General features: G+C 42.3%; 1 protein-coding gene across 3 annotated transcripts in view; it reads left to right on the top strand.

Annotated features, from left to right (window-relative positions):
- LOC126396660 (lisH domain-containing protein ARMC9) overlaps nucleotides 1-17,551 on the top strand; it is a 36,562-nt gene that overhangs the window by 11,209 nt on the left and 7,802 nt on the right. For 2 of the 3 annotated variants that reach the window (XM_050054890.1, XM_050054891.1), the window contains 13 exons: nucleotides 373-465; nucleotides 2,940-3,030; nucleotides 3,636-3,759; nucleotides 5,089-5,228; nucleotides 6,753-6,829; nucleotides 7,353-7,427; nucleotides 7,770-7,860; nucleotides 7,967-8,019; nucleotides 8,882-8,980; nucleotides 10,665-10,780; nucleotides 11,599-11,768; nucleotides 12,252-12,357; nucleotides 16,106-16,299. In XM_050054890.1, coding sequence (XP_049910847.1) covers nucleotides 373-465; nucleotides 2,940-3,030; nucleotides 3,636-3,759; nucleotides 5,089-5,228; nucleotides 6,753-6,829; nucleotides 7,353-7,427; nucleotides 7,770-7,860; nucleotides 7,967-8,019; nucleotides 8,882-8,980; nucleotides 10,665-10,780; nucleotides 11,599-11,768; nucleotides 12,252-12,357; nucleotides 16,106-16,299 — 1,429 coding nt within the window. Of the gene's footprint in view, nucleotides 1-372; nucleotides 466-2,939; nucleotides 3,031-3,635; nucleotides 3,760-5,088; nucleotides 5,229-6,752; nucleotides 6,830-7,352; nucleotides 7,428-7,769; nucleotides 7,861-7,966; nucleotides 8,020-8,881; nucleotides 8,981-10,664; nucleotides 10,785-11,598; nucleotides 11,769-12,251; nucleotides 12,358-16,105; nucleotides 16,300-17,551 lie in introns of those variants that run through there. The other variant, XM_050054892.1, reaches the window with a different exon arrangement.

Genomic DNA, 17,551 nt, shown 5'->3' on the forward strand with positions numbered 1-17,551 from the left:
CTACACGGTTCATACTACATTTTTGAAAAAAGCCTTAAATGAAAGCTGAGAGTCTGCACTTTAAGCAGGTATTCATTGTTTCATTTAAAACCCATTGTGGTGGTGTACAGAGCCAAAATGATGACAACTGTATCATTGTCCAAATATTTATGGACCTGACTGTATGCTGTTCACACAAAGCTATACCAGCCCAGTACATCTATAGTATTCTGCTGAGCAGCTGCATTAGATATGTGTGGAGAGAAGAAAAAGCGGGAGGTTTTACTTTGAAGCAGCTCATAAGTGCAGCAGTTTGTGAACTGTTCATATTCACTTTGCATGCCTACTCCTCAGAGTCTTCATCGGTGGGTTTGTTTCTCCCGTTTGTTTTAGAGACTGACTCGCTCTCTCCCTGGAGAACAAAGAGACACAGTGCTTCAGGCCTTTATCAGTAACGATCTGCTGGAGCGCTACAGCACAAAACAGGTGGGACCACAGGACTACAGCGTGTTTTAACACTCTAAAGCAATTACCACGGCAGATTTTTTACCACTGATGGGAACCGAAATGACTGTGATTTTGTTTTTCCCAGCCTATAGTTAATGTGACCATCAGAGACAAAGTGAAAAATAACTTATTGTCCATTGGCCTCACTGCCTAATTAATCCCCATGGGCTCTAATTTCAGGCAGGCCTGAGTTGGTGAATAGGCACCTTTGCTGGGTGCACATGGGTTTGTTTCTCACCTGCCGCTGACTCAGTGCTGCGAAATGGGTGAAGAGCATAAACTATAGACGAACTCTATGTGGTATTTCAGATGTCAACCATACGCTTCTGGTATATTTATCTTTATAAATGATAGGCTGTCCCCTGTAAATGGCAAGGACACGCTCTTTTATATTATTTTACAAAAGTCCCTTAATAAAACCCTTAAATGATTGTTAGCAGAAGATATGGGTGCTTACAGTCTATTTGCTATCGGCACATTCTTCAATCATGATGACCCCAGGATGGATAGGACATAAATGCTAGTTAAGTCATATATAGCCTATGTCTCTCAATCATTGTCTTGACAACTGATCATATTTGACACGCTGATTTCCCACAATATTATCGACGTATGTCATTTTAATTCCGTTATAGTGACTGTAGATTTCCTATGACATGTTCCCAGCCTCAGATCAAGGAGCATTCTCTTTAGCAATTCTCCCTCTTTATATTTAACAAAAGGCCAGAGCAGGAAACACAGATTGTATTCCAAATTTCACCCTTTGAAAAGGTTTTCAGAAGCCATACGCCTTTCTCACACGCTTTATTGTTTTTTTGTTTTCTTTTCTGTTCTTTTCACGCTCCCTTCACCTAGCCTTTAGCCGTAGGGTGCCATGTTAAAGAGAATCCCTTTACAGAGGAATAAATGATCCTCACCTCACACCTGAGCTCTTCTTTTATGTCCCTAACACAGTGCTCAAAGCCACCCCTGACTAACACTACAGTCATTTACTGTAAGGGCCACAATAATAGCGGAAGGGTGTCAAAATGGCACCACAAGGAACAGATGTTAAGTTTTCCCGGTGCTCTGTTCAGCTTGTGGCTCAGCTGCTGTTTTAGCAACGCTGATATCGTGCCCTGTTCGGTTTGATCAGGTCAGTTCCATAAAGGTCCATGCATTTATTTTAAATTTTTTTATTTTATTTATTTAACAGGGACAGTACACAGCTATTTCACTGCACCAGAGTTAGCTATAAGCTAATTTTCATCTGTAGTCCCTGGGCAGGAAACAGAGAATAATTTTGTTGCTAGAAGACACTATTATATGAAAAACACAGTTACAAAATAGAACATATTAATGACACAGCAATAATAATAGCAAGACAACAATACAACTACAACATTAAGATGGAACAAGATTACGTAATGTTTGAGTTCATGTGTGACGGGTACATGATTGAATTGATTTTAGCCATGATTTCATCCGAAATTTAAAATCAACAAAGCTGCTGCTGTCTTATTTCACTTGGTACTGAGTTCCAATAGTTTGTAGCTCTAACAGAGAAGACTGATCTACCACACTCAGTAGTATCTATCATCTCTGTTGGTCGTCCTAGATGTCCTCCCATTGTCTGAGCGCAGTTGTATGAACTCTTTTAACGGAGGAGCAGCCAGATCATTAATCACTTTGTACACTAGACGAGCATCAGCAAGGCACACAAAGCTGTCAAAAGTCAATAGATGATGCCTTTGAATGACGTTACAGTGGAGATTGCATAATGTTTTTTGTCCAGTGCCTTGAGTGTTTGTAGTGGGGCAAGTGTTGTTTTTCCAGCTTGTGAATGGCTTGTAATGCAGTATGAAATATGTGAAAAAAACCATTGAATGCATGTATATTTTTGCTGCATCTAAGGGGAGCTGGTTTCGAATATACCTAAAGTTCCTTAAATTAAAAATTTAAAAATTAAAGCTGTGCGGATCATCTCGTCTTTATCGCCATCATAACTTTACTTAAGGATATTCTGGTTTTTACACATTCACCTGTTGTTTGTGCAAAAATTTGTACTGATAAATTAAGATCATGCTGCCTTTTCTGCCTCCACAAGGCCTGTATGTGCACAGCTATGCAGCGAGCTAAACACACTTCCAATTAAGCCATGATTGTGTTGAGATAATGCAAATGAAACAGTGCCTGATTTCAAGCTCACCACCTGTTCTGAAATTTAGACTTGGAAGTTTCCACACTAAGTACAAACTGCATCATGTTATGTGATACCACACCTTTTCAGCTGGAAGTAAAATCTAAATGTATGAGCCTCAGTTCAAAGTTTCACATAATGTGTTTTTATTCCTGCATTAAATGGCAAATTGCTTGCAAAGCCACAATGAGGATACAGCTGGATGGTCATAAAATACTAATGCAATGCAGTGGAAACACATAAAAAGCATCGACACTGTTCTGTATTTCCACAGAAAACGGTGCTCCATTTAATGAGATCGAAGAACGAGATTGTCCGTCAATACATGGCTCGTCTCATCAATGCATTCGCCTCCCTTGCAGAGGGTAAGTGCTCAAGCATCATTATTACTTTGTAGCATGAGTCATTGCCTGACTGGATGCATTTGGAGACAGAGATTCACGGAAGACATCAATTGCTTTTACCATAACTTTCCATTCAGGTTTAAAACCACTAATGATCTGAGCAGTAGCGTGCCAGCAACTTTGAAGAACATTTCATAAACAGACTATGTTGTAAAGATAAATGTAATTTGAGCTGACATAAATGACTTTCAATTATGTAGGAAGTGGTTGGAAGATTATTTTTTAAGAGATCAGTTAGCAGCTAACATTCATTGTCAAAAACATAAAAACCTTAAGGGTTGAGGTGGTAGAACTATGTTTGCATCAGGTTTACATATCCACTTAGCTTTGCTTTTGTTTAGGAGATAATTCTGTTGTGTTGTCTTCATTAGTGTCCACAGTTGCACCTAAAATTCATTGTGAAATGAATTCCTTTTCATTGTTGAAGCATCTACTTGTAACTTAAATCAATCAGGTGTATTTCTATTTAGGATGGCATTGTCCAGTGAGACTTTAAAATGCCAGATGTAAAAAAGGCCTCTTCCATACCTTTTAATCCCAATTTCATTTTGTGTTAATTCTTTCAGGTCGGGTATACCTCTCCCATATCCCCATTCTACTGAAACTTCTGACAGAGGCACTCAGGACGGAGGAAAAAGACTCCCTGACCAGAGAGAATGTGCTAGTAGCCCTACAGAAACTCAGCCTCAGGTAAATTTTAAAATGACCAGTGTTTTTATATACCCTTGCCTTTTAAAAAATAAATCGTTTGTTTTTAAACCAGATTCAGTGAACCAGATTCACTACACTACTTTTGTAGTGAACAATCAGTCATCAGATTTTGTTTTTAATATTATTTTTTATGCCTCCATGCCGGTGATAGCCGTGGCTGGAGGCATTATGTTTTTGTGTTGTCCATCCACCAATATGTAAATCTGTCCCTTTCTCGTGAGTGCAATTTCTGAAGAATGCCTTGAGGGAACTTCTTCCAATTTGGCACAAACGTCCACTTGGACTCAGCAATGCATTGATATTTTTTGTTGGCTCTAGGTCAAAGGTCAAGGTCACTGTGACCTTGTTTGTCTCATTTTCATGAACATGATATCTCAAAAAAAAAAAAACTTGAGGGATTTTTTTATTTTATTTTTTCAAATTTGGCACAAACATTCACTTTGACTCAAGGATGAATGGATTAGAATTTGCTGGCCAAATGGTCAAGATCACCATGACCTTGCGTCCATCACATTCTTGTGAACGTATATCTCAAGAACACCTTGAGGGAATATCTTCAAATTTGGCACAAACATTCACTTTGAGTCAAGGATGAACTAAATAGAATTTGGTGGTCAAAGGTTAAGGTCACTGTGACTGTCTGTTGCATTCCCGTGAATTTGGTATCTCAAGAACACCTTAGGGGAATTTCTTTAAATTTGCCATAAACATCCACTTTGAGTCAAGGATGGAGTGATTCGAATTTGAAGGTAAAAGGTCAAGGTCACTCAGACCTTGCATCCATCTCATTCTTGTGTACGTGATAACACAAGAACAACTTGAGAGTATTACTTCAAATCTGGCTCAAATATCCACTTTGACTCTGAACTGATCAGGATTTGATGGTCAATGGTCAAGGTCACTGTGACCTCACACTTAAGAATTTATATGCTTATTATGACAAAATTTCACACAAATGTCTTATATGATAAAATGATGAAGATATGCTATTTTATTTTCAAAAGGTCAAAGGTCAGCTTCACTGTGACATCATAATGTCCTGTAAAAACACTTTTCTGTCCATGACTCAATGTCAGATCTCAGGAACAGAAGGGGAGACATTGGATCAGACAGTGAATTGATGTCAGTAATCTTGGGTGTCCACCCAGAAACTGTGCTGATTGTATAGATCTTCTGTGCTGCTGGGGGGAAGATGTGTGTGAAGCATTAATGTTTTCACTATGTTTGCCTGGTCCTGTCCTGTTGAGCAACACAAATATTTCCATTCAAGTTGCTTCTAATCCGTCATTTATCTTCATGTCTTGGTAGGAGGAGCCAGCAGACTGCTATGATAGCAGACGATCTGATTGGCTGGTTGGTGGATGAGCTGCAGGACTCAGACTGCCTGAGTGACTACACCCTGGAGTACTCTGCTGCTCTGCTCATGAACCTGTGTCTGAGAACGAAAGGTAAAGGCTAAGCACTTACAGAACAGAGACACGGTTGAACAATTGTAGAATACCCCAACCCTTTTGAGATTTAGCTGATATTTTTCTCACAGGACACATTGCTTATACATTTGAATAGATCATGTCAAAAATACTATAAAGTATATAATTTTTAGACAAAACCATTAAAGACCAAGCCTAATGCAATGAAGGGGGTTTGTGTATCTAGTTTGATAATGAAGCACCCACATTTAAGCCCACAACCCACAATGGCAGTCCCCTTACAGTATAGCACTTTGTATATCTAGCTGGCACTGTGATGCTATTTTAGCGCTGGTCATCATGGACTATATTGCTGTCATTGTTCATTTTAGTCAAACCATACAGTTTGAAAACGAGGCGCGGTTCCAACTAGAAAACAATGTTTTGATGCATTGGACGTGCTGAATGTGCATATTAAGGCAGTACAGGAGGAGGTGCACATTAATAATCCTCCAGGACTGTAACATGCTCATGTTTAACCCAACAATGAGTCATGCGACTGCAGTTGGTTCAGATCGAGGTCGGAACACGTTCTCACCACAAACAAATCACTCCAGAGTTATTTGGAACCAGAAGGAGACCACCTCTTCAAGTTCGATTGAACCGAACCAAACAGGGCAGGTGTGAAAGCACCCATAGACCCTCTGTCTAACTTCGTTCCTGTTGGATGATGTAATTATGGGCAGAGTAACAGCCGTTTTGGGGTTGCATTTAAAACAATGTTTTAGCTTTTACAGCTTCTTCTTCCTACATCATATCTCCAGTGTATCTTTGTTCATGTCACTTCACTTTAATCTACAAAAACCTTGAAAAAAAGATACTCACCTTGTTTCTCAGTATTTCTTGTATTTTCATCTCAATTGCCCCGGGGGCCTGCTTGTCATAGAATGCCACAGTAAAATGACGCACTGTATTTGCTTTATCAATGTTTTTATCACCTTACACACAGAAAGGTAAAACACAAAGCAAATTTGAACTACAAGGGCACTTGTAGATGGTAGACTTCTGCTAAGGCCAAATGCCCTATCTCACAATGCTGAATGTACAATATACAACCTTCTAGACTACTATTATTCACGTCCCTACTGGCTAGCTAATCACCGCCACTCTGCACTGCACACTACCCGGGCTGGGCGTACTCAGGAGAGCGGTACGGTAAAAGCACACCTTTAGCTTTGTCGGCACTGTTGCTTTTGTCAACACTTTTAGCACTGCTGATAACGCTGTCCAGACCAATAGCGACAGGTTGCCCTCATCGCGGAGCGCAATGCCCAACCTCCGCTCAGACACTGAGCCGAATACATGATCAACATGGCAGAAGTAAGAATGATCGGGCTCTAGGGAATCATTAATTACTAATCTGCGCAAAAAGTCATCCTATCTTAAAACAAACATGAAAGCCACATTGTAGGAAATTAAAGAGTTTTGGGTTGTTAAATTGATTCATGTGTGTATGTTGTGTGTTTGTGTGTGTGTGTATGTTGGATGTCTGTCTTTGCACAGGAAAAAGGAAGTGTGCAGAGAACGCCAAGCATGTGCTAAAGGTTCTAACTGACCTCCTTGGACACGAGAACCACGAGGTGATGCACAGATCCGTCAACACTCGCACCCAGATGTTACACACATTCATAGAGGCTGAAAAACATGGATGCACAATATATAACATATTAACAACTGCATGCGATATAGGGACTTGCGTACGCATTCAGAAAATACCAAGTTTATGATGCCTTCAAGAATGTTTGGGTGTTTTAATAGAAATGAGCAGTGACTTTAAGTAGGTCTATAAAACATACATCACAATAGCTCCTTTCAGTTTTATGAATGGTTGTCAACAACTTTGAGGACCATTAACTGGAGCTGTTATAATCTCACCACTGCCAGGATTCATATCTTATTACCTGCTGTGAAATATTGTATGTCTATAAAAATATATTTGTATTTGGAACCACCGCTGTATAAGAATTCTTCCCTCTCTGTATCCAAGTTTCCACACTGCTGCACATATATACAAGCTGTTACTAGTTTTGGCATGAGACCATAAAGTTAGAGGCTGTGTGTGTGTGTGTGTGTGTGTGTGTGTGTGTGACTTTGCTCTTTCAGATTCGACCATATGTGAATGGAGCCCTGTACAGTATCCTGTGTATTCCCTCTGTGAGACAGGAAGCCAAAGAGATGGTGAGATAGCAGAAAATGTCTTCACCTGCTCGGAGGAAACAGACGTAGTTTGTGTGTTTTTGCTCCGCATTTGTCTCTTTATGTCACCACGCGGCCAGTGTTTGGAAGGGAAACAGCAGGTGTTCACAGTCATATGACACAGTCACTGGACCTAGACAGTGGTGAGCTGGTGCGTTGTGTTTGTGCAGGAGAAAAGCAGATGCCTCAAACATTAAGGATAATAATTAACACAATTACAATATAATACGATAAGCAGTTTTGACCCTTGCTAATTATTGCGTAATATAGCTGTAAGGTTATGAGCATACACCGTGGTGACATGTTTCCCTCACGTGTGTGCAGAGTGTAGAGGAGATTCTCTGCTGCTACAGCAAAGAGGAGAACCCAGACCTCAACAGACAGATTGAGTTCATCATTAAACAGCTAAACTCAGGTTGGTGAAGTCAAATTTGTTGTTACAGTGGATGTATTCTGACCCTTGCTGCTGTGTCTTTTTTTGGACTTGTTTAATCCTCATGCTCTGACTGTGTTCCACCCAGCTGATGATGAGGGGCCAGAGTCAGACGACGAGGAAGAAGAGGATGACAATGATGTAAGTCCTCCTCCGAGCCCATTAGACATTGTTATTATATACCCATCTACACATTAATTTAACACAGCTGTAGGAATATGATCACAAAATCAGATCAAAAGAACAAAAATGAGATCCTGGATTAAAAATGATTGTGAGAGGAAGCACGACCAGAAATAAACACCTCATATTTTACACCTTTCCCAAACCTGTAGATAGCAATCTCAGCATGACACAGATATTGGATGTCTACCACCTGGGTGTTTCTGTGTGTGCATATCTGTGTGTGTATGTGGTGGTGGTGGTGGTGGGGGGGTGTCGTGATGGTCTTGGCAGATTGGATTCTGTGGGAAAGTGGGTTATCAAGATAAGGTATGTGGTTGTAAGTCAACGTGGGAGTGGCTGGAGTCCTAGATGTGTGTGTATATGTATGTGTAGGCCACAGCATGTGTGCCCCCCCAATTCCCCTCGTGGGTGCATAAGAGTTCCTCGAGTGTGAGCGCTCTTATTCTGCTGCCTCTGATCTCAGAGCTGGTGTTTTTGTAGCTGCTATCCATTTACCATGGCTATAAGGGTGAACTGATATATGTTCCAGACTACACTGGTCTCCTGTTGGCGCTGTATGACTCGGTGCCAAGCATTGTATTAGTGTTTAACCCAGTTTTAGGCTCACATCAATGTTGTTGCGAAAGAGTGTCTTTTAACAAAGTGAATAAGGCACCACCAGCCTGCATTCTGACTGTTAAAAACATCTGAGTCACTGCCACTGCATACTTTGGTCGTCTTTTGTGACCATTATGTTTCAGAGTCCTTTCAAACACACCTTATGTCCTCAACAAATGATGCCATTTTTATCTGATTTGCTCTCATTGTCGTTTGACAGGAAGACTTAATGGAGACGGACCTTGATATAGAGGAAGTTCTCCAACCACAGCCCAGGGAACTGTCTGGGGAGAGTCTGCTCACCACGGAGTACCTGGGTGTAAGAGCAAAACACATACACAAACTCACTACACCCCCCACTATTCACAAGTTACATAATCATGTTGTTGTTTGCTGAGCAGACACATAGAATGCTCACAGTAAGGTTGCTCATTTCTTCTTCTGGCAGTCTGCGGACAAGCCAGCTGCTCATGAGCAATCGTTGAGGCTTTGTGCTTGTGTGTGCCAAACAGTTCCAGCTAAGAGAAAACAATACCTACGATAAGAGGAACCCATAATGTTTGTATTGTTGTGTGTGTAAGCAAATCAGAAATCAGATGCTAACCCCATATGAATTGCAACATTTCATGTCATTGTGAAACTAAATGGTAGATGGCTAGAGGATGGACACAAGAAGGTCCTCACCTTTAAGGAAGCTGTTCCAATACTTTGTTTCAAATGGTAATATCTACAAACACAGACTGCAACTCGCCTAAGTTGGAAGAGCTTTAAGACTGATGTCATCATCAAGCTGCATTTACACTGATTTAGTTACTGACCGCTCCTGGAACATCTGTTAGACCAGTTCCAAGGCACACACTTGCCCATGCACCCCACTCGTATGCAGAAGTGTTTTACAGTGTACGGTTCTAGGGAAAATGCCTGTGAGAAGTACTGAGCATACGACTGGATAAATGAGACTTGGATTATACTGGACAAGTTGTTTGAGAGTTTGCAAGCCAATATTTTGATATACTTCTACTTAAGTTCATCAAGAACTTTCACCATTTTTGGATTTGTCACTCATAAAGATATGCGAGAAAATCAAAGTTTTCCTCACGTTTAAAGTAACATGGGGTGAGTAATTGATTTAAAAGTGGTTGTTTTGTGGGTGAAAAATTCCTTTAGATGTAAATCAGAAAAGGTATAAACAGACCTTGTTATACACCAACACCAATGTCTCTCAGTATCTCTGTGTCACAACAGTTACTCTGTTTTTTCTAGTTACTGTAGTTCAATCTGGAGAGACTTGTTCTGCAAGAAAATATTATTTGTTTCCATGTGCACATAAGTATGAGAAATGTGAAACGTCTTTGGCGATTAGACCCCATCATGATGTCATATATTCCAAGAGGGTGGTAAAGATGAGTAGATTAGGGATCCCCTCCTGAGGAGTCTAGATGCTGGTGGTGGTCATGGTGTTGATGAGATGAGATGAAGAGGGAGCTGAGGATCTGGATGTGAAGAGGAGTGGGCTTTTGGTGGCCTGGAGGTGAATGGGGTGGAGGAGGGCGTGATGATTCTGCCTAAAATGACAGCTAACAGGAGCCCAGAGGAGAACAGATTTAACGTTTGGCAGCAGCAACATGAGTGGCTGAAGGAGACTGTGGCAAAGTTTGATTGGCTAACGAGGAGATGGAAGGCCCATAATCAACTTATTGGAGAAAGTGATGGGAGTGGGATAGAAAGAGAATGTAAATGAATGTAGCATAAAGAAAGTCTTCCCGACTGAACTTACACTGAGCTTCATTCACTCATCACATGCAAATCCAAGTTTGACAATGATCTCGTGATTGGATGTGTACATGGGGCAATGGACACAGGAAAAGCCCTCTACACTGGCAGACAGTATTTACTTTGGTTCTGGATGACTCTGTTGTTTAGAGATGGCAAATTCCCAAATAAACACAGATATATAAAATGTATATAAATTGTGGTGTGTGTGTATGTGTGTGTTTGTGTAGATTATGACCAACATGGCGAAAGTGAAAAGGAAGTCAACCCCTCTGCCTCAACCAAATGTTGATGAACCCCTACAACGGCCAGTCACCCCGAGTTCTCATCGTAATGTCACCGCTGTGTAAGTTAAATACACACACAGTCAGTATCAGACAGTCCAAACAGCAGTTCACACTTACACTGGCATGCTCATTGTGTCTGTGAGTATCGGAGTGACAGTCTTTTCCATACGATGTGTAAAATACCGCACGATACTACATGTAGATAAAGTCACAAGATAAAGTTTGCCCTCTTTTCTCTTAAACAAGATCAGTTTACAAATCTGGCAGTCTGACCTGTAGGTCATTTTAACAATGCTTGTGCTGCCCTCTTTGTTCAACCACGTGGATTATGAAGCACCTGCATCTGGTAAAACTAGTGCAGTAGGTCAAAGCAAGAATGGATTCGAACGCATTTTGCCATTAATCATGGCAAAGCCCGACTGAATTGTTCATGTACTGTACAGGAGTGAGTCAGCAGGAGGAGACTGGAACAGGAGCCGCTTTGCACTGAAAGGCAGATCATTGTCTGTAAAAACTGTACGCCAGACAGTAGTGTTGTTTTAGAGTAATAGATATGAAAGCTATGAGGGATCAGTGTAGTACACATGACCTGGCCCCAGAGATAAGGGAGCATCATCTCACAGCAAGTAATTGATACCGTGGATTTATACCTTACTAACAAGAACCAATGTTAATGCTGATCTTTATTTACATAGCAGGCTTTAATATAAAGTTAGTGTTGTACAACTATGAAAAAGTGGCACTGATGAGGGTCAGTAGAACCAATAGGATGAAGATTTTAAGACATACGTATGTTAAAAAAAAACAAAAAAAAAAAACAGAACCATCCTGATTCATTTCTTGTCAAACCTGAGCTGTTTGTTTGTGTCACGTGCAGGGATTATCGATCCGGCAGTCAGGGGGGTGAGGGCAGCAGGGACGGGGAATACCCTCTGAGCAGACAGAAGAGCGAGGAAGGAAGCCTGCCTCCTTCTCGATACAACTCCCGACCTCCCACACGCTCTGGCAGTCGCCCCAGCACTGCCGACTCCCTATGTCACAGTATCGGTGGGTGGATGCCATTTACCGTTTAGAATTTTGAAACAGTTACATGATACTTGCTGTGACTGTTAATCAAATGTTTGCAGTTAGATAACTTACACTTGATGCCCATTTTGTGCGCTGAAAAGCATATTTGTGGGACAATTTAATTTCCCTTCCACCTGCTGCTCTTTATTCGGTTTACGTGGATTTATTTGAAGTGTTGCCCAGTGTCCACCAGGCAAGGAAGCTCCTGCAACTTCCTCCGAAATCATAAGGGATAAAGACTCAGCAAAATGGGCACCAAATGGCTTATGACCTATTTTGACTTTCCATGAAACTAACATCAGCGTGGCATCAGGTTGTGCCCATGTGTTCCCACAGTGACCATGAATATATAACAGCACTGTTACATTACAGCCAGATAGTTTGGTGTAGTTCCAAAAGTAGTGTGATGAAGCTGTAATATTTACCCCCCTCTCTGTCACACACACAAACACACACACTCAGACTCAGAGTGCGGCCGGTTGTCCCAGGAGTCAGAGTTGGACGGGCCATATGAAGGGCGAGCCAGAAAAGGACGTCCCCAGGAGGAACACAATGGACACCCTGCCAGGTAAAGTGACTCACAAATGTTAACTCCTCACACACACACACACACACACACACACACACACACACACACACACACACATATAATGAGACTGCAGTTTAATGGCTGAAACAATGAATAATGTTCATGTCTACATTTCAATTTTATTGCCATGTGCATCAGAAGCCGTGCACTCAGATCAATTAAAACTTTGTGCCCTGGCTATCTAATGACATATAACATGAGATATAAAACACACTTATGGAAGCACTCCAGCCGCAGCAATGATTCAACAGGCACTGCAAATGGATTGAGGATACTGTGGCAAGAGGGACATCATCACTTCTGAGGAGGAGAGTCCTATCATGACCGCAGGCTGGTTCAGTGGCTGAAAGAAGGTGGATGATAAGTTATGGTACAGCGGCCATATATATACGGCCTCCTCCTGAAAGGGGCCTGTTGTAACTGCAAATTTTCGGGTCAGTGCTCAACAGAGGGGAGTAGGGAAATTTATAGATGGCTAAAGAGTGAGGCCTGTGTGAAATCAATCCAAGCTGGTCCCATGCAGCACCATATTTTTGTTCTCGGTTACAGACTGGATGTCATTCTTTCACTCATACAAAGGAAGCACTTTGCACATCTATAAAACAAGAACTCTCATAAAAATAACAGAAGAGATGGCTAAAAAATAAAGAGTGCAACATAAGAAAGAGAATGATGAGTATGTTATGTGCAAGTTAGACACATGTAAAAAAAAAAATACAAGTGTCTAACTTCAAAAGAAGTACAAGATTGTATGTGAATTTAGTCACTTGTTTTGTAGCAGCCGCCTTAAAGAGAGCCAGAGTAAGACTGTTGGGGAATTATGCAAAGACGAATAAACAGTGTAAGTCAGCTGAGGTGCCTGCGAAAGCCTGCGATGTGTGTCAGCGTATTTGTGTGTCTGTGGAGAGGGTTGGCAAGACTGTTGTTCTACACCGATCGGTGACTCAGCACTGCCAAGCTGGTCTGTGAGACTGTGACATGCGTTTAAACGAGCAGTTCCCACAAAGAGGCCCATTCAATCAAACCTCCCCTGCTTCTCCTCTGCTTTAAATCTCAGAGGAACTTGACTCCTGAATCCCGCCAGCAGTAATGAGTCCCAGGAAACCGCTTCAGTTATCCCCCCCTCCCTCAAAAAACGTAAAACACTTCTACAATACCGACTTCAGTAGCCTTATTTCACCCCAGTTTGGAGGCAAGACTTTTATACTGAGAAGAGAATTCAGGACACGGCATTGATATTTCGGTGAAAAGAATCTTAGCAACACAGCAGTTTGGCAAATACCAAAAGAGAAGAAGCATATTTGTGCCTTTGTGTTTAGATGAATGAATTCCTCCTTTTTCCTACTTGGTTATTTGACATCAAAGCTAAATACTGACACCCTGGTACTGGCTTCATGGGTATTTACGCAACTTTGTGGTCATCTCTGCAACATGCAAATTTCAGGTCCCTGCTGCACAGGGCTGAGCACGCAAGTTTGCCGAACCTCTTATAGGCTTATACCAGATGATATCAGGGATGCTGGAGCCACTGTGACGACTCTGAGCAGAAACAAGAATGAGTGGACTGAAATCCATCCATCTATTATGGTATGGGATTGCTCCACAGGATGTAGGTCATTTGGCTCCTGCCTGATAAGGACATTAGCAGAGTTTGAGCCTTCGCTGCGTGAATGGAGGCAGAAGAGTAATTTATTCATTGCGATCCTGTTTCTCAGACTCACACGGACATGAGTACATATTGCCTTCTTTGTGGTTTCAGTAACACAATGGGGTCTTATTCCAGTGCTCACCATTTTATCAGCAGATGCAAAGTAGCTGCCAAATATTGTGTAATTTGCATAAAAGGATGTAATGATGATGTGTAAATACATCCCAGTGTCACAATAGAGCATGTGTTGGATGATCAGAAAGTATAAACATGCAGGGAATTTGCATGTTTTGTTTTGTCAGTATTTCAGTAATGGAGATTATTGCAGCAGCCAGTCAGGCAAAACCTAAGCTCTGGCTTTAACTAAATTTCTAAGTTTGAATGAAAGAAACTGAAGCCATCCATCCATCCGTCCATTTTCATCCGCTTATCCAGGGCGGAGTTGCGGGGGCAGCAGGCCAAGCAAAGCACCCCAGACTTCCCTCTCTCCAGCAATGCTTTCCAGCTCCTCTTGGGGGACCCCAAGGCGTTCCCAGGCCAGATGAGATATGTAATCCTTCCAGTGTGTCCTGGGTCTGCCCCAGGGCCTCCTACCAGTGGGACGTACCCAAAACACCTTGAGCGGGAGGCGCCCAGGAGGCATCCTGATCAGATGCCAGAACAACCTCAGCTGACCCCTTTTGACGCGAAGGAGCAGCGGCTCTACTCCGAGCTCCCTCTGGATGTCCGAGCTCCTCACCCTATCTCTAAGGCTGAGCCCAGCCACCCCACAGAGGAAACTCATTTCGGCCACTTGTATCAGTGACCTCATTCTTTCGGTCACTACCCAGAGCCCATGACCATAGGTGAGGGTTTGGACATCGATGGACCAGTAAATCGAAAGCTTTGCTTTCCAGCTCAGCTCCCCCTTCACCACAATGGTCTGGCGCAGTGCCCACATCACTCCAGACGCCACACCAAACCGCAGATCCATCTCACGCTCCATTCTACCCTCACTAGTTAACAAGATTCCCAGATATTTGAACTGCCTCGCTTTAGGCTGCAACTCTCGCCTAACCCAGAGGGGGCAATCCACCGGTTTCTGTCAGAGAACCGTGGCCTCAAATTTGGAGGTGCTGATTCATCCCAACCACTTAACACTCAGCTACAAGCCACCCCAGTGCATGCTGGAGGTCACGGTGTGATGAAGCCAATAGAACCACATCATCTGCAAAAAGCAGAGATGCAATTCTGAGGTCCCCAAACCAGACTACTTCCTCCCCCTGGCTGCACCTCAAGACCCCGTCCATGATTATCACAAACAGGAGTGGCGACAAGGGACAACCCTGGTGGATGCCAACACCCACCAAGGCTAGAAACTGAAGCTTGGTGGCAAAAGCTGTCATGGAAACAGAACATTCACCACGATAAATACCAAAGTAAATTGCTGAGGAAGAAATACTGGAATCTGGAAACATGCCTGTTTAGATTACTCACCCTTGAACACCTTTCTTATAATACTGAATGTGTTTATAGTATAAAAACCTACTATTTCTAAGTTAAAAAATTAATAGAAGTCACAAAAAACATAATATAGAGTTGCAATACATACATATATGTATGAAGTCGTACGGTATGAATGACCCTACTGATAGCTATCCCCATTGGGTATCTCGGAAGTATTGATAAAAGAGTCTGGCGTGCCATCACTAGATATGGAAGCTATCGACTGAAACAAGTGGAGTAATGCTATCAAGTGTCGAGGGCAGGAGGATTGTGCAAGGTTGATGTTGTACTCAAGAAAGCTATAATTTCTGTGCCATGAAACCTTTTGTGAAATCTGTTCATGGCTGTAGTGTCTCACGGCTGCTAAGCAGCTCATCAGATAAAAGGATGAACTCTTTGAATGGTTCCTCTAATTGTAAGCAAGCATACCCAACTTTTAACTTGTCTTTTTTTCGTAAGCCAGTGTTGTTTAACTGTTTTCACAGCACCTTTTTTGTATCATGATATGTATTATGAATAGTGATTTATGACCCCAACGAAGCAAAACTCATTTATTTCTTCTTCTTCCTCCTCTTATTTTTTCCTTGTTATCAGTGGTGAATATATCCCTGCATTTGCAAGCCAGCCTAAGATTCCCCGTACACCTGACACAGCAGCCAGCCAGAACAGCAGTGCTCACCGGGCTCGAGGTCCGGCTCTGGCACCCCAGTTTTCCCAGTCGGAGCCGCAGCAGAGCAGCAGGCCAGGCTCCGCCTGCTCCACAGGAGGAGGGGGACGACAAAGTGGAAGTAAGCATATGTCCGCCAGCCAGTGTTTGGCTCTGGGGGGTTGCTTTGTCTACACTGCAGGCCACTTTAGAAGATAACCAACTCTATACAATAGAGTTCATCATATCACTCAATCATAGCCATCACCTCAAACTCTGTCNCGGCTCTGGCACCCCAGTTTTCCCAGTCGGAGCCACAGCAGAGCAGCAGGCCAGGCTCCGCCAGCTCCACAGGAGGAGGGGGACGACAAAGTGGAAGTAAGCATATGTCCACCAGCCAGTGTTGGCAAATTTTGTCTCTGGGGGGTTGCTTTGTCTACACTGCAGGCCACTTTAGAAGATAACCAAGTCTATACAATAGAGTTCATCATATCACTCAATCATAGCCATCACCTCAAACTCTGTCTGTCTGTGCCACGTATTTGACATCCAAGGAATATGGTAATTTTCCTGCTCCTTACAAACAGGTTTTACCAGAACTGTCCACTTGAGTTGTTCTGAAAACAAAAGGGGACTTACAATAACATGCAACAAGACAAAAGTGGGACTTTCTGACAAATGACAAATCAGTCTCCAGTTTCCCTCGAGCTCACATCTTGAGTTACACATCAGGATTTCAGGAGTATCAACTGGAATTCTGTAACAAAATCCACCATTACTTTGTTTCAAAGCTTGCATAACTCTGTTTATGCAGTTGCCAGTATTTTGCCAGTAATGACACTCAGTTATCAGTTCACAAGAAGTAGTTTAGACACTTAGATGTTGGACTTCCTTGACTTTTGGAGTAGAGTCAGGGTAGTATGATTGTATTACCTTTCCTTTCTTTCTTTTTTTCACTAATAACAAAAGAGTCACAGAGATGGACATGGGACGTATAGTAAGTCTGATCGAATTCCCTTCAGATGGAGAGGACAGTTTTGTGTAGGGCAAGCAGGTGTCAAGGCCACCGGACTGAGTCCGGCAAACATGGCAATTGTGTTTTTGTTGGTGGTAAATATACTCTCACTGGCCACTTTCGTAGGTTGGACCCCTTTTGCCTTCAGAACTGCCTTAATTCTTCATGGCACAGATTCAACAAGGTGCTGGAAACATTCCTCAGAGATTCTGGTCCATATCAACATGACAGCATGACACAGTTGCTGCAGATTTGTCGGGTGCACATCCATGATGTGAATCTCCCGTTCCACCACATCCCAAAGGTGCTCTATTGGATTGAGATCTGGTGACTGTGGAGGCCATTGGAGTACAGTGAACTCATTGTCATGTTCAAGAAA

This window comes from Epinephelus moara, chromosome 10 (assembly GCF_006386435.1).
Source record: "Epinephelus moara isolate mb chromosome 10, YSFRI_EMoa_1.0, whole genome shotgun sequence".
NCBI classification, from domain to species: Eukaryota; Metazoa; Chordata; class Actinopteri; order Perciformes; family Serranidae; genus Epinephelus; species Epinephelus moara.